Genomic DNA, 22,159 nt, shown 5'->3' on the forward strand with positions numbered 1-22,159 from the left:
CAAGGTTGAATAAAGTTGAATTGTAGGATCACGCTGTGATGCCAGAGATGTAAAGTGACAGGGGAAGACGGACAGCCAGAGGACGTGGTCAGATGTGCAGCAGAGCGTGAACGACTGACCTGTCAACAAACTGTGTTTCTCTGCCAGAGCTATTAATGCATGTCATCTCTGACGATTCACAAACCAGTTCAGACCAGTCAAGGGAAAGGTATTCCTGTAAGCTAATGCGACGGCATTGGCACATAACATACGTAGCAAACATTTGAACTATACAGTAGTGAAACATTTTTCTTTCCTGCTTGTCCTGATGCTACAACAGCGTTTTACTTCATGTCTGATCTTTAGGTGGGAACCATCACGCCCCCTTGTTTGTTACTGGTGACACAAAGCGGACTCCACTTGTGGCTCCCGGCACTCCCGGGTTCTATAAGATTGCCACTCTCTCCGGAGGTGCACCAGGTGAAGTTCACGTAGTCCCGGGGGGGCATACAGGTTGTAATGGCACTGCCTTCAGCCTGCTCCTCCTGCGGTGCCTGCAAACAAAGCATCTGACCTCAGGTTGTAGCTGCACTTCCCCCCCGTCACTGCGGCAACTGTACGGTGTCTGGGAGCCACTCACAAATAGAGCGGCAATTGATTAATGCCCCTACGGTGGAAAAAAAAAAGAAGAAAACTGTGTGTGACTCAGTATGTTAAGACTTAATGTCTACTACTGACACAGTGATTTCTAATAAAGATCTGTAATTATGTCCTGCTGTGAAATACATTTTACCTAATTGTACATTTATGTATCTCTTCGCATGGCATAACCATAGGCTTAAAGCACGAAACATGCCACTGGGAATCCTCTAGCGATGAGGCACAGCTGGAACAGGGAAAACTGTCCGTGAAAAGAAAAGGTAGTCACCTTTCTGAAGAAGGAAGGCCTGGACAGTTTGCTACCAGGTTGAGAAGAGTCTGCCATTAACCTGCATTCATTGTGAAACATGGAATGAGCAGGTACAGTCTTGATGGAATCTCCTGTAGACCAACTGGAGTGAAGGAACAAGATCGCGTAGGCAGCGTTTCCCTCATATTTGCTGGGAAAGGAGGCATAAATCTTGCCAGCACCCATTTCTTCAATCTTACAAAGCTAACACAACTTTCACAGAACCTAAAATTAATCATCCAAAAACCTATGACCAGACTGGTGATCAAGGATTCCTATACATTGATTCTGTTTCCTAGAATTAAATTAAATTGCTACATATTTCATCTAAAAATCCGTAGCAGATTTAAAGGAGTGCAGAATTTCACTGTTCTGACAAATTGGTTGAGTGTGATATATAAGGGAATTAGGGGAATAAAAGTGCAGATTCTACCGGTTTGATTAAACTGGATAATGAAGTGTTGGGAAAAGTTGTGGACACACAAGTTGTGGACACACAAGATGTCTCTCAGGGACATGGATACCAGCACCCACAAACCACAGAGAGCAGATGGTTATAAAAGCAAAGTTTCTGGCTGGTGGCTGTCAAATGTGGTTTTTTTTGGCATATGACATTTAGTACCATGTACGGTTCAGTGATTTAGATCATTCAAAAATTCATTAATTTTTGCAGACTGATGTATTGCATGCTATAAACATAATCTGGATTTGGTCTTTGAAAATTCATTGATTCATTGAAAATCACTGACTGTTGGATTACTGCATGATGATACAACATCTAACCATAAATAGATCAGCTATAAGCCAGCCATTAAAAGAATGGGCATCATATCAGATGCAGCACATGTCTGTAAATAGACCTAAATTCTGTTACTCCATCAATCATTTCTAACCACTTGTACTCTTAAACCATACAAAGCCACGCTAGCTACTTTTAGGGCTGTTATTCAACAGCAAACAAAGAGGCACTAGATGAAGACAATGATATTTTAATGGCATTGTGGATAATGAGTTTGTACCCACCCACATGCACACACGCGCACACACACACACACACACACACACACGCACGCACACACACGCACGCACACACACGCACACACACATGCGCACGCATACACACACGCACACACACATGCGCACGCATACACGCACGCACACACACACACACGCACACACGCACGCACACACACACGCACACACACACGCACACACGCACACACGCACACACGCACGCACACACACGCACGCACACGCACGCACACACACACGCACGCACACACACGCACACACGCACACACGCACGCACGCACACACGCACGCACGCACACACGCACGCGCACACACGCACGCACACACGCACACACGCACACACGCACACACACACACACACACACACATGTTCAGTGCAGGGTGCAGGACTCTGGGGAGAGGGTTGGCAGGAGACACAGGCGCAGGGGGATGGCTCAACCTGAGAAAAACAAGCCCACCAGTGAGAATGGGGGACTTTTCATCATGGATTGCTGTCAGGGACAGGAGAGACACACACACTCCAGTCCACACGACTACCCGCCGCCTGCCTCACGCACCGTTGGGCTCATCTGCTGAATTTCTGTTGCCGAGCTCCACATTTAATGTGATGTAATAATCCTGTCTCTGGAATACCTGAGGGCACAAATGAATCATTAAACTCAGACACACTGACACACACATACACACATACATATAATTATTGGATAAATAGCCCACACCCTCTAACATGCACTCTGCACACACACACACACACACCCACACACACACTCACACACACACACACACACACACACAAGCATGCACGCACGCATGCACACACACACACCCACACACGCACCCACACAGACAAATGCACATACCCAACTTCTGTTCCAGGAGACTCTCCTTGTGCCCACAGACATTCACTTGAGAGAGAGCGCGCGAGCCCTGATGCGGGTGCGAGCGCGCCCGTGCGCATCCCTGCGGACAAGCCCGTCGCGTGGACAATGCATCTGGGAGCATGAGTGCCGTGGAGAAGGAGCATGGCATTGTGTGTCAGAAGGCAGTGGTCCTCATAGCCAACCTCTGTACCCAGGACAGCCCGCTGGTGGACCGCGACACCTGCGAGGAGTTCCTCTTCCTGATTTCCAGACAGGACTACGGTGTTGACCAACCAGGTCAGTTATTTATCCATTTATTGTGGTGTCCTGTTCTTGCTGCTTTAACTTATAGTTTAGATTTTTACCTTTTTATACTTAGAAACTGTATAGACATGGTGTAAAATGATAACAAAAAAATTCCCTATAATGTTTTTTTAATGATACATACGGATGGATGCCATATGAATTCATCCAGTGTAAGAGATAAGTATTATAGTATGTTTTATGCAGCAGTGCTCGATCTTATCAGTCTTTAGGGCAGGATCCCTCACTGTGGGACAAACTGCCCGTGTCAGCTGGGCTGATGTTTGACGAAAATGCCTTGTGAGGACTAACTTTAGTTGGGGGGGGGGGGGGGAGTCCAGTACAGGACGTGCATTAGGTACATGTCCCATACTGGGGTTAATAATTGTTTTCCATACAAATAGGAACTTTAATGAGTTTTTATGTCCCTAGGGCAGAGGGCAAAGAAATATATCTGGAATAAGGTAACTTGTCTATGTAGATGATAGGTGGCATACAATAATTCCAATGCCCTGACATTAATGGGAAGTTCCATGAAATTGCTTTTTTTTCATGCTACAGCCTGAATGGCTGTAAAAATGTGTTATTCTCTCTGTGGTTTTCAATATAACTGTCTGTGTGTGTATGAAGGACAACATACTTCATAAATATGTGCTACATTTGCCTTTGGGAGTAAGTATGGAATAGCAAAAAGTAGCAGCCTGCAGGAATGTGAACGTGTCCATAATTCTCCTTGCACAGGCCTTCGTAACTCTCTTGTGGAGGTAAACAAGATCATGTCTGCTAGAGCTAAATCATTTCTCAGACGGCGCTAGATTGACGTTCAGAACAGCGGGTATTTTTTTAAAGCCGACCCCTTGCCCGCAGCCTCCCTAAGGTATGAAGATGGAGCCTCGGTGTGTCACGCGGAAATGGACTAAAGTCTCGCGTCACTCTGTGTTAGGCTGAGCAGGCCAGCTGGGGGTGGGGGGGGGGGGGGAGGTGTTGTGCTGGGGGGAGCGCAAAATGCCAGGGCGTGTTATTGGCATTGCAGTGGGCAGCAGTGCCGCACGAGGGCTAAACAGTGGCACATCCTCCAGTTTTACGAGAGATTTAGTGCACCGGCACAGGCTCGTCTCGGATCACCTGATCCCCGCCGAAAATGTCAAAGTGCCCAAGGCACGTCCCTCCCCTCTCCGGCGTCTCTGGTGGAAAACGCCATGCCCAGAAACACAGACTCTGAGCTGCTTTCCGGGTTGAGAAACTCAAAAATTCTTCCTCTGTTTGAAGATACACTGCGTAGCATCACTCTGTTGTCTGGTGCATTTGAACCAGTTTTGCTTACACTGCATTTCATTCGGTTGTAAGAAAATGGGGTCCGAGGTTTCTATCGGCGGCACCAAAGCCGGGAACAAATCTGCCGTGTCTCCAGCTACAGGAGGCAGTGTTTCTCTCTTTATCGTGCTGCTGATAGGACATGGGCAATTGCTCCCTCCCAGTACGGTCTTGTTATGCCCAGCCTGTCAAACAAAACCAATAATAGCCCTAATGCAACTTTCAAATAAAAACCTAGTAATTAACAAGGCATCTGCGTGAGAACAGGTGCTGTAAATGACTTTGAAGCTGCTCTCAAAAGGCTGAACGCCAACCAGAATGAGGGGTTTTTGTGCGGCTGTGTGCCATAGCATACCTGCCATACAGGGACGCCATGGATAATCCCAGGATAATCCCGGCACCTGCAGGGGAAATGCTCACAGTGTAATCGTAGCAGCCCTCCCCTCCACTCCACAGGAATGGTCTTGCCAGATTCCAAACCCAGACGGTCCTTAATGATGAAGGAACCCACAAACGATCCGGACTGACTGATGACTAATCGCATGGGGAAGTTCAGGGTTGTAACACTGGCTCCTGTCAGGTCATGACTCATTCTCTCCGGCTCGGATCGGACTTTATTAATCCCAGCTTCCCGCCGGTGTTTCATATGGCTCGTTACAGGGGGGACTTCAAGACAAGTGCAAAGAGAACATCAATTGGAATGTACGACAATGAAGCTGAACCTTCCTCCCCCAAACAAAAAACATACACGAGCTAAAAAATAAGATTTTAGTAATGTGCATGTGCACACACACGCACACACGCACACGCACATACACGCACGCACACGCACACGCACACGCACACGCACACACACACACAAAACCTTATCCTGCTTCTTTTATGGACCTACCACTTCCAGCACCAAAAAGTTCTAGAATCGGCTAACAGCCAGTCCAGCGACGGGCGATAATACCCAGTTGCCGCGATGCTGGCGGCGCTGATTTGACAGCAAAACAAGCCCAGCAGCAGCAGAGGCTAATTTACATGATTATTATGTGTCTTTTGTGACACCAGGGTAATTGTTACCGTGGCAGCGGAGGACACGCGCGGGGTTGGGGGCCGAGTCAGGGGGCGGGGGCACCCAGCCTTTGACAGGAGAGAGATGACCAGAGAGCAGTCTGTTTGATTTAAGCACAGCCAGACAGAGATACATTAGCAGATGCACAGATATGCAAGCGTATGCGCTCCACACATGAATAGCTGTACTGGCCAATCCTGTACTCCTCGGTCCCTGCTGAGACAGTCACCACATGCTGCAGCCGTGCATGGCCCCGCCTGGGCTGGCAGATAAACCACAGGTTAAAATCAAACACTCTTTCCAATGAATGGGTCATCTGGTCCAGGGAGACGAGGCTGTGAATAATAGCCTTGAAAGGCGGATGCATAATTCTCGGACCTGAGGAAAAGCAATTGCTTTGCTCGGTGCAGGCACCAGGACTCTCTCCGACTTCAGCCGTCTCTTTCTGAGCGACACCTTATTCATTGTTTAATTTAGCTGATGCATTTGTCCTGCCAGGCACTTCTCAGTGATTCAGCGGTATCGCCTCTTCAGCTGAGGAACACAGGGTCATTTCACCTGTAAGGAGTGTGTTCCCAGGAAGAGAGAAAATATTAATATTAAACAAGAACCCTGTCTGTTGATTTAGCAGCTGCTAAAACTCTATGTATCACAAAGCTAGTTTTGTATATATTACCATTAATGTACAGTTCAACCTCACATATGTGGCCAAAAATCAGTTTACATAGGTTACCTTTATTTTACTCCAATCTGTCACAGTTTCTTGCATGCTTTGAAAATAAATCTGGGTGCAGCTCACATTGCAGGACTCACGATGGCTCTGATATTTTTTAGCACGAGCAATAACCCTTCAGTGGTTTTGTTTGTATTTGCAGAAGCTGACCCATCCTGTCTCTTTCACAATAAAGTGACTAGGTGGAATACCAGTTATACAGTATAAAGTTTCTTCCAGCAGGCTGTGCGGTGCTGCTGGTTCGGGCGTCACCGTCTTTGTGTCCCAGAGCAGCTCTCGTGTCCCTGCGTGTCCAGCTTGTTGATTTTGCTTCATGCGGTACAAAGCCCTGCGGGAGCCAGTGTAGCTAAGGTGGGACAGCTTAAGCAACGGTTGTGCTCGCTGGGAGGTGAAGGGGATGTGGGAAGGAGGGATTTGTGTCGGAGAGACGCTGCATCAACACCCAAACCCACCGTACGCCTCGAGCCATAAGATACGCTGATGTCCGATTTAGGAACCAGACTGTTTCCCTCAGACTGCCAGTGCACGTTCACCCCTTCCTCCCTCTACGGGTGGATCACGCAGGAGGAAAATCGTATTGTGCTGTTGGTGTCGATGTGCCACTCCCATGTACTGCAATAGCGGCGTGAGCCCAGACCCCTTCAACAAAAGCTGGAGGGTAATTGTGTGACAGATTAATGAAGGGCATGGTAGCATTTGCGACACCTTCTGCACTAATTGGTGGAGAACATTGCATACTTGAAAGACCAAATTAGTATCAAGTACAGCTGCGCTGGAAGGCCACAGCCAGTCAGCAGCGGTTCACTGTTAAGCGCTACAACAAAGCTCATATAGACACTCTTGAAATCTGCTCTTTGCTATAAACATTATTATTATCAACATTCCCATTAAACACAAAAAAGCTTTTGAGGTACCATAAAATGATATTGAATCCGAGTAAAGCAGCGCTAACTGTATGAAACCCACACAAAATGCCATGTAACCTAGATTGTCACTGATGGATACATTGAAAGGGGTGTGATGGAGTGTGAGATGTTCTGTGTCAGTGTAATGCAAATGAGTTGCCCCGTCTGGCAGTCGTTTCCTCAGCTTCATGCTGGGGTAAGAGACATGTCGCTTCTTGCAGCACAGAGAGCACATCTGCCCTGGTGGCAATCCATCGTCATTAGAGACGTTATCTTCTCCCATTTCCTGGAATCTGTTGCGCTCGGAAAGCTGTGTTTTCTTTTAAAGTGCCATTTGGAGGGCCCGCTGGGATACGTCTCTCAAACGAGCGCAGGCGAGCCAGCGGTGCCGATGAGACGAGGATGAGCGCAAATGATGTCAGGACACGACAGGGGCACCAGCAGGCAGGGTGAGGTGGGCTTTGAAGAGTTTCCTAGGAGCACCGAAGCAGGATGAGAAAATGTCTATGAGAGGGAAGGTCTAACACAGGTCTTAGAGTGGGGTGTGGTTTGCGGGCTGGTTTTAAGAGCCTTAAAGGAATCAGTAAGGCAGTTTGGTATTAGCTATTAAGCAGATACCTGACAGGAATTGTAAATTGATCTTGACACTGTGCTAGAACAAAGATATGCACATATATACATTCCAGTCTTGGACCCAATTGGGCCACTGGTGGATCTCGGGTGTTTTTTGTGCCATGCAGTTCAACCTGGATGTCCTTTGGTGAATGTGTTGTTCGCTCACCTCTACTTCAGCACCAGTGACACTTGTCGTTTTTCTGTGGGGACATTCAGATAGCGCAGGCTTTTGTGCTTCACTGAGAAATATCCATTTCCAGCCCCCCCCCCAAAAAAAAAACCAAACAAAAAAACACAGGTGCCAAGATGCATGAGTCTGCTACGATTGTCTCTTGGTTGGTGTGAGGGTTATGCGCTTTGTTGACGTCGAAGACAGCGTTGGCTTTGTGTTCTGTAATCAGGGGGTGCCAAGGGAGGTGGGGAGAGGGTGGGGTTAGAATGATTCTAAGGGCCTATTATTGACAGGGACCTTAGAAAAGTATGAGAATATTATATGGTCGTACCCAATACAATGTCATTTCATGGGGCCCAAAATCCCTTGCAGAACCCCTGTCTGGGATCCTGTTTAATAAGAAGCTGGAAGCAGGAAGAAAGCTTGCCTGGGACTAAGCCTTTAAGAGGCCTCGATGTACTCGAGATTCAAGTGAATCATCAGACAATGCAGGGTTCCCATGCCCCCTCCAGCTCCAGATTGCCAGTGTAATTAGGTTTGGCAGAAGCAGCTTCCTGGAGGAAAAATGGAATAAGTCAAACATTTCTCTGTGTCTTTAGAACAGGAATGGTCCCACACCTGAGCAACGAGTTGAGGGACTCACTGTGCTTTCTAAACTTCAGATAAGCATCAAAAGAAATTAGCCAATCTCAGGAAGTGCTGCAGGTCTTTAGTGGTTTTGGGTAATAGCTATGAGAGGGCAACGTCCACCCTGTGGCTTTCAGTCTGACACATCCAGGCCTGTCATGTAACCAAGAAAGAATTTTTCCCATTCATTCCCCTCTTGGGTGCAATGAGGTTATACCTGCTCCAGAGATCTAATTTGTTGCAGCACTGGGAACCCCAGAGTTCAATCGTTCCAGGGACCAGAGGCCATAATGGAATTTTACAGAGCAAGTGTTAAGTCCTCTATAATCAATACAGGAATTCAGGTCTCCATTTTTCGTTTCCCTGGCAAATACTGAGCAGAATGATTTCTACGAAATCTGCCAAGAATATAAAGGGATCATGCTGCAGTGGTCCCAGGATGAACTTACAAACAGGTGATTTAAAGACCAGGAATGTCTGATGGTGAAAGTAATGAAGTTGGAGTCAGGGATGTGTGTGATAATACTTTTTCCTGTGGCCCTGTTTCTACGGACACAGGCTGTGGTGACCGGTAGCGAAAAGGCAGTGGCTGGATCACGTTGGCAAAGTGAAATTACTAAACTCCGGAATCAAAGAGGGCCATGGACACAAAGAAAGGACTGAGGACACAAACTGTCACTCGAGTCTATTGACGCGTTGTCTTTGTGACCAGCTGGTTCTTTTTTGGACTTCCTCATAAAGCCCCTGGGAAGGTCGTTCCGTCTAGTGTGTGAGGCAGTAGTTCTGAAGTTAAGTTGCTCGCTGGGACCCCTGTTTGAGTTGCAGGAAACAATTACCACAATCCCCAGAGGATGGATGTTTAAAAAAAATAAGATATATTGATCATAGAACTGGATCACTTCACCCCCTTTCTTTCACATGACTATTGCTTGTTCTAAAGCTCTGCCAATAATCAATTAGATTACCAGGTCCATCTCAGATAAGTCAGTCAGGTGACTTCTTCTCATGTGCAAATCTTTAGTGACAATGGAGCAAGAAGACAGAGACACAGGGATGGTGTGCTATCATTGCAGTATACCAATGACCTGTCTTATAGTTCTACCAAGTTCCTTTAGTTAACTGTGGAGGACACCAAGAGGTTGTACTTGTCTGGCCACAGTATGAACTAAATCCAGATGATAGCCATCACATGTCTGGGACCCCAGTGGGAGGAATTAGCTAATCTATTTGGAACAGACTTCTGTTATGTGTACATTCAGTTCCTGACCACCTTGCTCTTTAAAGAACAGGTACACTTTAAGATGCCCCAGATTTTCCTAATTAGCTGTTAACTCAGTGATCCTTGTCAGAAATTACCTCATCCAAACACTGTAGCTAATAATTGCTTCGTGTAAGAAATAAGTAGGTTAGTGTTACTTTATAGAAAATGACTCTGGAATGGCAAACTGCACATTGTAAATCCATCTGGATAGTTTTATTTGAGACTCACAGTTTGATAACTAGAAGGACACAAAGCCTGGCAATTAGTTTAATATTTAACACAGCTCTAAATTAGTGTTTTTGAGAAGTAAAACACTACATTTTACATTTTAACTTGAAAATCATGAAAACATTTTAACTTCAAAATCACTTTTTCTTAATTTGGACTTTTAAAGACAGACCTAATTATTATATTTTTGTTGTACTGAAAATATAGTTTAACATTAGCTAATATTCAGCTTCATAATGCATTTTTTGAAAATGAATGGATTGGTAGTTTAGCAAAAACAAAATGCAACAATTCATGAAATCCTCTTTTAAACTGTTTACTTATCTGCTCTGTATCTGTACCAACAATTTTTTAAACCAAGTGAAATATCACTTTAAACTAAATGATCAACAATCAAACAATCATTGTCCTTTTCTGGTTGCTGTTCAACAGGAGATCAAAAATTGAACTTGCAAATTCCTTGTTATATTGAAAAAAAGTACATGTAGACATGGGGTGTAGATATTTTTATTTCAAGTCTATAACTCTGAAAAGGTTTTGACAAGCCTTTATTCTATTTTTGTCGATGGGAAGACAAGAATATGAGTAATAGAAAGTCCTTTAATGTGGCAATTAATCTTTATGCAACAGCAGATAAAGTGCCTCTGTGCTTTCTGAACTCACCCGTCTCGCATGGCTTACAGACTCAGAGCTGATTAGGTCTGGATCTCACTCATGATCAGTCAATAGGCCCTGGGATCATTATAGTGGAGTGCCATCACCCCCACCCACCCAGCAGACCACACTTATTGTGCATCATATCAGGCAGAAATTGCTCGATAAGTTGTGTGCAGCCATCTTGACCCTAATTCAGCTCGGTGCCATAGATTTTCCAGTCTGTGAGCTCTCTGTCACCCGTGACTGAGTGTGATTTCATTATTCTGTGACTGTGGTCTTCAAGCACAGAAGACACCATCTTATAAATGAGGGGCCCAGAGAACGCTTCACGAATGTTTAATCCCAGCCCAGATGATTGCTTCTGTGTACAAGGAAATCTGCACTGGTGCATGTAATTAGGTACATGATAAGGAGTGTTGTTCTCACACGACGGTGCCTGGATGTTTCCTGTCACAGGGCCGTGAGATGCGTGGCCGTGGAGAGCAGCAGCGTCAGCGTAATGGAGGCAAAGCGAGGTTTATTTTCTGTTCTGCCTATTCACGCTGCTAAACACCAGCGTTCACTTTCTAACAAAACCAGATGCACTGTTTATCTTAACCAGGGACCGCACTTGAACGAGAAAAAAAAAAAAAAGTGCCCACTCTGCATTCACCTGAGCACAACAGCGATGTGGAGTGAATTCAGTGTGAAGAGCACTCCTGACCAAACACACACCCTCTCAGACCACGTCGCTCCCGCCTGAGATCGACAGGCAAAAATTGAGCAATTAGCAAATTTGTTATGTGCATGGAGGGAAATTACAGCGGGAATTCTCGATCCATTAGACGTCTGCGATGGAGAGAGGCTGTGTGGGTCATGCCCTGCATGTTAAGCAGTCATGGGCATGAGCAGCAGGAGGAGAAATGCCTGACCCCCACTGTCCATGTGCCTGACCGCCTAGCCGTCTCAATCTGTCTAGCTGCACGTCTGTCTGCAGGTCCTTCGGATTCTCTGTCCATCTGCATGTCTGCTTGCCTGAACCCTTTTTCTGAGCAAAAGGATTCTGGCAAGGGAGAGTTGAGGAAGTGTCTGGGTGTACCATGAATATTTAATTCAGTCTTCTGCGCTCTTGGTACACTTATCAATCAATCAAGTTAATTATGCTCTAAGATATGGTTCTACAGCCATCAGGCATAGTGATGACAAAAAAGATTTTATTATTTTTTTTGCAGTATATTGAAAAATATAGAGTCATATTCCAGTATTTAGGCAAGGAAGGCCAAATCACTGTGAAATGTTTAACAAACATTTATAGTGTGTAAGATACCATTGCCAAGGTCCTCTGCTGCCCGAATCTGATACACGTCACTCACTTTAAATCAGTTTACTGGGGTTCATGCTAGATAGAAAATACTGGATTGCTGCTGACAAGCAGGTCCCTCTCTTTCACTTTCTTTCACACTTTCTCACTCACATGCTCTCATACTCTCTTTCTCATTCCTTGTAAAACGCTATATTTTGGGTCAAGCTGGAATCAGCTGGCATAGAGGAAAAAACATAATATACAGACAAAGAGGTAAAACCCTACAATGTGTCCATCTATCCAAAGGCTCACAGTAAAGTGGAGACTTAAAGGAGACATATTTTGCTGTTTTTTTTTTTCTGATTTTATAAAACTTCCTGCAAAAGGAATCTATGTCTTAATTTAGCTTGTACACAGAGTATCCTTTCCTGTCATTTCTCCCACTAAGAAGAAAAGGTCATTTTTTCTGGGTGTTGATTTTTTTATTCCAATTAACCAGGCGCTCATTGTTTACCTCATTCTGGGGTAGGATGGGCCGTATATAACAGGTGGAGTGTATTTACCCCGGCAAACTAAAATGGTGTTGGTGACTTAGGACATCACGTCGGGGCCGTGCGTGTTTGAACTTGACTCCTATGAATATTTACGTCTATTAAACAGCACGACACTGTTAAACGGTTGTTTTAAAGGTTGTTTTGTTCATTTAACAAAGAGGCTATGTGTTTAACAATCTAAAGACGTTGCCAAAATATATCCATATTATAGGCACACTGCCATGCTTGTTTAGTTTTACTGGATGATGTTTTGTTCATGCTAAGTGAGACCAGGATTGGCTAAGTTATCTACCTAGACATATTGATACCATCTGTAAGACCTTTTTTACCAGCTCTAGTCTTCTGATCACAGTTTCTGATGCGGAGATAGCGATACATGCACTCATTACATCTCATTACAACTAATGCTCTGTTGTCTGAACTTTATAAAAATTATTTAGCAATTAAAGTATTTCCACAATTGTGCTGCAAGAGTACTAATGAAAAATGCAAACATATTACTCTTGTTTCACTGTCTTTAAATTGCTTTCCAATCATCTAGGGAATTTATTTTGAAATTCGTTACTCATTTACAAATGTATTATTGCTACAGCTCAAGAATGCTTATGGATTTTTATAGATATTTTCTCATCCCTCCATCTCACACATCACACTCACTTTAAATCCATCGAGTATCCTCAAAACCAGGCTTTAAATTACAAGTCACTGAGCTTTGAGTGTATTAGGTCCCATCTGTGCAATGGGTTACCCTGGACAACAAGACACAGTACATTTACCTGTTTAAGAATACTTAAGACCATTGGCTTTGTTGAAGTTTTATTTATTTGCTTGTCATTTATTTTATCCCATTGTATTTAATCTATTTTTTTTTTACCTAATTACTGCAGTATTTGAAACTTTGAGATGACACTGCCATGAAAGTGTGCTATATAAATAATAATGATAATAGTTATTATAAATGTTGTTATATACATCTCTCCATTGTCACATAATGTTGAAAGATCAAACCTTGTTGCAAATTTTGAACATTTCCCCTCAAGTTCGCTTCACAGTAGCTGTTTATGCTTGTGGCTGTTGACCAACCTCTCAGAAAACAGAAGTGAAGATTCTCACTGGCCTGATGTTGACGGCTCGTACGTGATGTTTGGAGCACAGGGCATCAAACAGCCAATCCCAATAAAGATGTGGAATCACGTTTTCATGGCACAATGACAGACACGTCATATTTAAATTATTCCTGCTGGAAAGTTCAAAACGCTCATCAGAGTTGTTCATCGTAACAATGTGTCAAAATGTTTTTTGAAATGAACTATGGTGGGAGCTTTAAAAACACACAGACCAAACCCAACACGTCATTTAAGCTAATAGTGAGTTCCCAATGTTAAAAGTCGATTAGGAATACTGGTCAAGAATGTCGGGATATGCAACCCTTTGCGTAACATGGAATCACTTACATATGAATGAGAAGTCCAGCATCCATTCAGCATGCGTCCAGCATGCATCCAGCATGTGGCCAGCATACGTCTGGCCTGCTGTCCAGCCTGCTCTATGACATGCCCTTCTCCATGGTGTCTGTCACTTAAGAGCCTTGCTTTATTTGCTCAAAGGAGACTTGAACAGGTACCATGTGACCACCAGCACCATCGTATCATGAGAAAACACCTTGAATGCCATCATGTCTGCTAATGGTGGAAGACTTATCTGGTCGCTCGCATGCTGGGAAGTGACAAGTGTTCCAAGTCCTCTTGGCAAACAACTGTGAAACGTCGTGGTGTGAAGAGAGAGGCGAAATCTCTGAACGGCCTCCCAGACTGGTGCTATGTAAAGATCTCATAGCCTGCAATCTGTAGTCTTTCCCCTCTGGTGTTTCAGGGTTCTTCTTGATGTCCTCTCTTAAAGTGTGTCCTCGACATTCCACGCTCGCCTCTGCCAGGCACCGCAGGCTCGGTTCAGCTTTGTTAAGAGATCGACGGATTTCGACGGACCCTGAGCCTCCTCAGAGGCCGAACGACCGGACGGGCTCGGCCGAACGGCCTCAGGGGGAGACACATCCTGCCTTAAGGACTTAAGGACCCTGAGCCTCCCTCCCTTCAGAGGATCCTGGATCCTGGCCTTGATCTTCAGGGCCAGAAGCGACAAAGGGGTGTTCATTAGAAAGGAGAATAGTGCTCAAGAATGTCTCCAGTGATGCCTGACCTTATTCAGATCACAACTTCCCACCGATTCGCATGCTGGGAATGTATTGGGCTTCCTACAGAGGGGCTTTGACACAAACTCCCATGCAGGCTCTTTCAGGGTCAATAAGTGGAAAATGTCCGATCGCTTTTCTTTGACTTTGTAACCTTTTTAGTCTGCGTGGGCATTGCAATGAATAACCTCCATGCATTGGCCTGACATTTATCAAACAAATCTCGCTTTTACGTGGCCTGCAAGACTTCAGATGATTCACAAGCACATCATGCACACCACAAATTATTTATCAAGCTCCTCACCTCAGTAAAGCTTCCAAGGTGGAGTTCAGAGCTACGTATCTAAATTCTAAAGTTAATTCATATGAATTGCACATTTTCTGAAACGGGGACTTCTTAAAGCCTCGAGTAAGCACCATGCAGTACAACATTAGTTCACCTGCATAAGTCTCAAACTTATTCCAAATATTTGCCATGGTTTCAAAATTAAATTGACCCACAAGTCGATTAAATCAGTCACACTGAAACGAAATTCTCATTTATTATTGTTGAAACCAAAAGAGGACGCATCAGAATGTCAGTTTGAAAGGGTTCTCTTATTTTCATCATTTTGCATTTAAACTGAAACAATAAGGTAAAAAAAATTCTGCATCTGCTAGTGTTGCTGTCAGAAAAAAAAAAAGCCACACAAACAGCAGTTTCATTTAAATATATATGTAACAGATATTATATATACCCTGTCAACAAAATGTGACCCATATCACATGCCTGTCCAAAGACTGTTTTGACTATACCACTCCAATATGGTTTTGGATAGGAAGTCCCAACAGAATTCCCAACAGAATATACAGGCCATTCAAAAATCAACAATAATAGACACATTTGAAAGGTTGATTCATTTGAAATAATAGAAAAATTGAAGTTGTACACACACACACACACACACACACACACACACACACACACACACACACACACACACACACACACTGTAAATGGATTCGGTCTCACTGCAGTCCTGTGCACCCCAGTGCACATTATTACTGTCATGTGTCACAGGTCTCAGAGGTGTGTCTCTGTTTACATACACAGCACAATGCATCAATGCTCAGGAGAGTAGGCATCCAACCCAATGCATACACATACTCCAGCAAACCAACACACACACACACACACACACACACACACATACACACACACACGCACACCCACAGCACAACACTGATATACCCCGCTGAATCCAACCTGCAAAGATGCCATTACTCAAGCTTATAATGTGGAACATGTGTGGAACTGGCACACAGAGGAAATAGATTAAGCTGCTGCTCCACTTCACTGATTTAAATGCCGATATTTGTTTATCCAAATTTGAATTATATAACCCATATACACATATAAATAACCCACTACAAACTGAAATCACCACAATTCAGCCGCATCTCTGCAGTTACAAAGAAAGAGGCATATTCATGCTAACTAATAAAAAACAAAATTAAATTCTACATAATAATATTGGTTTTATACATAAAACTATTGCAAATATCTATGGCCCAAACAGTGATGAACATTTTTATTTTTCAAGTGTAACGATTGGCTCCCTCTTAGCATCCCTGTTTTAATATTTCCCTGTCGTGTCTGTTTTCCTTTACTTCCTGGTTCCATTCCTTGGTTTCGTTTTCTCCGCCCTCGTCTGCTCCTCAGTTCCAGTCGGTGTTTGGTTGTCCCTGTTATGTTCCCCTGTGTCTGATTAATCCTTGATTGGTCTGCTTATTTAAGCCCTTGGTTTTGTCTTCTAGTTTGTTGGATATTTTGGTAAGTTATGGTCCTGCCGTCAGGTTTATATTATGCTCGTTGTGCTGTCGTCGTCGCCGCTGCTTTTCCGTTTACTCTGGTCGTGTATTATTTTACCCTCAGTGTTACCCCTTTGCCTCTGTTTGTTTTGCCCTTCGTGTTTGTATTTCCCTTGTTTAATAAACCGCCTCCTGCATTTGCGTTCTGCCTCTTGCCTCATTCCTGCTGGAACTGTGACAGAATAACTGACCTCTAACGAGAATGCAGCAGGAGGGCCATGTTAAGTCACATTGTGTTTCATCTGCGTCAGCCCAACTACCTTCGCACAATGGTTTGCTCCCAGAAGGAGACATGGATTACATCAAGGCTCTGTTCTCTATGCTTAGAGATGGGAAACCTTTGGCTCTACACTCACTTATGGCAACTCTAAGTGAGTGTAATGGGTAGGGTAGGAACATTCGTTGTGCAGGGCCGCCTATACCTTCGGAACCCGACCTGCCCTAATCCCCCAGAGCTGGTGAAGGTATTGTTTCTGAAGACGTTTCTCTGAGGTAAAGCACTCGACTGGGCAGTAATAATACTCCAGCACTGTGCTCAGGCATTTCTCCGGTTGCTGCACCTAAGCAGCCTGCTGCAGCTACCACTATCCCGGACACCCTGTCTGCTCCTGCCTCTGGTGTGGAGGAAACCACCCTGCCAATTCCTTTTCCTGGCATAAGGAAGGCCACACTTCCTGTTCCCAGTGTAAGACACATCCTGGTCCAGTTCCTGTCCCCGGCGTGAGACACGCCACCCTTCCTGATCCAGTTGTCCCCGACATGCTGGATGCCTCCATTCCTGTTCCTGTTCCCGGCATAGTGGATGCAGCCAGTTCTGTTCCTGGCCTAGCGGAGACCTCCCGGCCTGTTCTTGTTGCCTGAGATGTCACTCAATCTGTTCCTGTTTCCTGTGTTAAATCCATTCCTGTAGCCAACCTCCCGGACCCGCCGCTGACTGGCGTAGCCCTGCCTCCGGACCTCCCGGACCCACCACTGACCGGCAAAGCCGCACCCCTGGACCTCCCTGCTGTGCTGCCAGTCGGTATACCCGCATCCGCGGGCCTCCCGGACCTGCTGTTGACCGAAGAAGCTGGTCCCCTGGTCTTTCCTGGCCCATTGTTTGGGACAGCTGCAGGTCAGGACCTGCCAACCCTGCCACATCCTAGGCCCATCCTCGCACCTCATACCAGGCCAGTCTCTATGGTGACTCTTCGAGACTCTCCTGTGCCCTTAATTGCTGCTACAGATGTGCATCCTAAGATGTTTAGGACTTCTGCGGCCACACGTCGTAGCAAGCCAGTCCCCCTTAAGGCCTCTTTGTGGGCCTCCCAGACCCCTACTGTTCCTGTGTCCACACCATATGGTCTTCCTGTACCTCCTCTGCCCCTTGAGGCTGCTGCGGCAGCCCCCCCTTACTGCCCCAGAGTCTGCTCCTAATGTGTCCTCAGTTCCTGTTTTGCCTGCTCCTGTTCCCGGTTTTGTCTGTGTTCCTGTCCATACATCCCTGCCTGTTTATACTACCCTAGTGAAACCTGTTACCCTGCCTGGTGGCATTAGTGTTCCCTTGCCCTTCCCAGTACCTGCATCCATGCCGATTGTGAATTTTGTTCCCGTTCCTGTGTCTGTTGTGTGGAATATACGTACCTCTGTCCTCGCTTCTGTTCCCGTCCCGGTTCCCACTCCCAGCGTCTCTCCTCTCCTTTCCTCTCCCAACTCCATGCCCGCCTCCTCTTCCAGCCGCGTTGCCGGTCCGACTCCCTTTCCCTGTCCTACTTCCATCCCTCAATCTGCCCTGACTCCTGCACCTGTCCAGGGTTTGGCCTCGTATCCTATCTATGCCCCTGGTCCTGCCACGATCCCTGTCTGTAGTCCTGCCCCAACCCAGCTTCCACGTCTTTGTTTTGCTCCATGTGTCCACCCATCTGTCTCCTGTCCTGTCTCGTCGTCTCTGGCTCCTCCTATTGGCCCTGTCTCTGCCTCGTGTAGCCCTTTTGTTCCCGCTCGATGTCTTTCCTGATCTCCTGCCTCTGTTTCTGGGTCTTGCCGCATCTTACCTGTTCCGCTTGAATGTGTCTCGTTGTACTGTCGTCGCCATTGCTTTTCTGTTTGCTCCGTTCGTGTATTATTTTACCCTTGATGTTACCCCCTTGCCTCTGTTCATTTTGCCCTCTGTGTTCATATTTCCCTCATTAATAAATGTTTCCTGCATTTGCGATCTGCCTCTCGCTTGTTCCTGCTGGAACCGCTACATTATGCTTTTTCACTCATCTTTCTGATTCTCCAATTATAAGTAGAAGTGACTTCAGTACAGTATATTTGGACAGAACAAATAATGCACATAATAAACATTGTTGGCAATCTGCAGAAACAAAACAATTAATTTTGTGCTTGATGGACACCTACAGAGAATTGTCTTTTTATTCTCTGGTCTCTCTCTCCCTCTCTCTCTCTCTCTCATTGACTTCTTTCTAATCAGAGAAAGCCTTCAATGAAAACCCAGATGATATATTACTGTTCCTGCAAAATCCTTTAGTCAGTTCTACAGACTATTCAAGTCTCCAGTTATTCTACTAACTGGAGCAAATCAACTATTCTCCCTCTCAACATGAACTTATCAGTGGACATGTCATAAATGCTACACTTTTATTAGATTTTACTACATTTTTATACACCAATACTCACAACCTTGACTCTCAGCAACCAAATTCTGACAACTGGATAGGAAAAGGTGTTACACATTTCAATCACATTTTTTCAAAAATAATAACGGCATCTTTTTCAAATCTAAACCAGATACAAGGCATTGAGAGTAACCAGTTTTTTGAGATTCAATTTCTCAATAATCCCACCTCAATCAAATAAACTTTTGTCCAAAATTTATGTTAATATCTGAATCAGAACCAACAATTTCTGCACCTAGGGAGATGATCACCCTATTTCTCACACTGCCAACCTTTAACACCAACAACATTCACCTTAAACAATATACAGAGTCAATCCAACAATTCACAGAGTACACTGTAGTGGCTAAAAAGAATCTAAAATTGGATTGATTGACACTGAAATGTGTTCTTACTGCTCATTAAACCCACCAGACAGCTACATATATGCCATGTGGCGAAATACACACGTCAAACACTTCTGGCTGTATGTTATACCACTATCTCAATCACTATGTCTTAGATGACACATCAGCGATCAGGTTAAAGTCAAAATTTGTTTGTCACAAAGCAGTTTTACAAATTTCTGGGTCCAGATCCCTAAAGCCTGTGTCGGAATTAAGGAAGAGACCTCAGGAGGACCAAGACTCAAGACCCAACCCATAATCCTCGAGCAGCCCAGTCTGTGACCGGTCCATGCTTTAATCCATCACATACAGTGCATGTGGCTAGATCAGTGAAGGTATTAGCTTTTCCCAGTGGGACTAGGGTAGGCGAGCTGTATAGATGGAGTGGGTGGATGAATATGGAGCCATCAATTCATGTGCTGGCAGCCCCAGGAGACTTCCTGGTGTCGTCTCAGATGCTTCATCACGTATTAGCATGTCTGGTCCGGTGTTAACATCATCTCTGCAGCAACATGCGGATATAACAGAAAGTGTAGTTGTGAAGATGAACTACTCATGAACAGTCCATAATCGGTAGACACATGCCGGTGATTAGCATGGGGTATTAGCATTCTGGAGAGCATGACTACAAGGCAGGGCCAGAGGGTGACCACATTCCTGAGGGCTCTCTGAGACATGGCGTTTCGCCCACATCATCATCATCATCACCGACTCAAGTGAAAGCATGAAGTGGCCGGACCACTCTGCCAGGGCCTGCTTTGTGACAACAGCTGTTGCAAAAAGCACTATACAAATAAATTTGACTTTGAACAGCTGAGATTACCAAAAACTCTATGACCAAGTTAACAAAATGTTGAAAGTCTGAGTCACAGATCAAAGCTGGAAGGCTGTTCAATAACTGAGGGGCTTTATAGGAGAAGGCTGTTCCTCTGGCTGTAATCTTACTAATTCTAGGGACTGAGAGAAACCTCGCATTTCAATAACACATTTGGACATCTGTAAGTCAACGGGAGTCAGTTAAATTAAAGTCAATTCAAAAACTGAACCAGAGTAGAGCTGAAAGAACAGAACTCACATCATCAAACTTTTCTAACTTGTTATGACTCTTCCTCCTGCATTCAGTAAGTTGGAGTTTACATTTGCATTTACAGAATTTAGCAGATGCTCTTATCCAGAGTGACTTACAAAAGTGCTCTCATCTACTCATAGAATGTGTCCTAGCCTGTACAGTAGGACAGAGGTCAAGATACTGTTGAAGTAGAACACTGCCGTATACCTACAAGAAGTGCACAATAAGCATAAGCTCTATGTCAGACAACAATAAGTGCAATAGCAAACACTACCAAACAGTAAGTACTAGAGTTTCAGTTACTCGTGGACCAATTTCTCTGCATCTGATGAAGAAAGCATATATCTCAGTTTAGCATAACTATGTAAATGGGAAAAGGCAGTTTTAGTAACATTACATATATGTGTGCCACCTGAGAGATCAGTCAAAAATAGCACCTACGTTTTTTACATTAGTTTTGGGTGAACTGAAAAGCCATTAAGATTTAGTAGAATGTTGGACAATTTCCCTCTTTCAGGCTTGGGTCCAAGCAATATCACTACAGGCTTATCAGAATTCAGAAGGAGTAAGTTGGATGTCATCCAGTTTTTTATTTAATTTACACAGTCCTCAGTTCTAATAATCAGGATTAGCAGATATATTTGAATATCGTCCACGTAAGAATGGAAGTTCTTATGAACAATTGTGCCTATTGTAATGTTAATAGCCCGCACTGTGTGTGTGCTGAGAGGAGCGAGATTTTAAAAGGGGCAAATCCAAAATCAGGGTCATTTAGGCAGTCCAGGGTCACAGAGCCGACATGGAGAGTACTGGGAAACATTACAAAACAAAAACACACGAAGGCTAACTAGGGAAGCAGGCTAGGAACCAAGGCTAGGGAACACTCAGGGCTAGGAAACACAAAGGCTAAGATAAACACGAAGACACAGAGTGCAAAGAAACAACCATCAATTCACACCATGAAACAATGAAACCAACCAACAAACAAACAATGAACAGTCAAGACCAAGGCACACAGCAGGGTCTAAATGCCTGAACTAGAAACAAGAGACAGGTGTACATCAATGTGAGGACAAAATGAAACGATGGAAGGGAACAAAACACAAGAACCTTGTGGAACGCCATATTTTACTTTTGCAAGCTCAGAGCATTGATTTTGTGCAAGGACATACAGATACCGATCTGTCAAACAGGATTAAACCAAGAGAATGCTTCTCCTCTCGCGCCAGTGGGTGTTTCTAGCCTATCCAATAGTACGCTGTGATCTAAGGTATCAAACACAGCACATCTTAAAGTGTTCATTGTGCTATCCATCGCCAAGAAAATAATTCTGATGAACTGGATAATATAGAAAAATATTAGTATCTATCCCTGGAAAAAACCTCTTACAGACTTTCATATAAATGGAAAAGCTTCCAGCAATCTGCACAACACTATTCCACCAGCCACCGATTTCAAACGAATGACCACAAAA

General features: G+C 44.6%; 1 protein-coding gene and 1 long non-coding RNA gene across 4 annotated transcripts in view; both read left to right on the forward strand.

The window, feature by feature from the left end:
* The first annotated feature begins 2,727 nt into the window (after positions 1-2,727).
* Positions 2,728-22,159, forward strand: part of syt6a (synaptotagmin VIa) — a 49,219-nt gene continuing 29,787 nt past the window's right edge. For all 3 annotated transcript variants that reach the window (XM_027011993.3, XM_081704319.1, XM_081704320.1), the window contains exon 1: positions 2,728-3,117. In XM_027011993.3, the coding sequence (XP_026867794.2) occupies positions 2,961-3,117 (157 nt within the window). In that variant the 5' untranslated portion in view covers positions 2,728-2,960. The remainder of the gene's footprint in view (positions 3,118-22,159) is intronic.
* On the forward strand, positions 14,499-18,925 carry LOC118240556 (uncharacterized). Its single transcript, XR_004775490.2, has 2 exons — positions 14,499-16,532; positions 17,481-18,925. It is a non-coding gene; the product is annotated as an uncharacterized LOC118240556 (long non-coding RNA).

This window comes from Electrophorus electricus, chromosome 21 (genome assembly GCF_041902795.1).
Source record: "Electrophorus electricus isolate QZ-2024a chromosome 21, ASM4190279v1, whole genome shotgun sequence".
NCBI classification, from domain to species: domain Eukaryota; kingdom Metazoa; phylum Chordata; class Actinopteri; order Gymnotiformes; family Gymnotidae; genus Electrophorus; species Electrophorus electricus.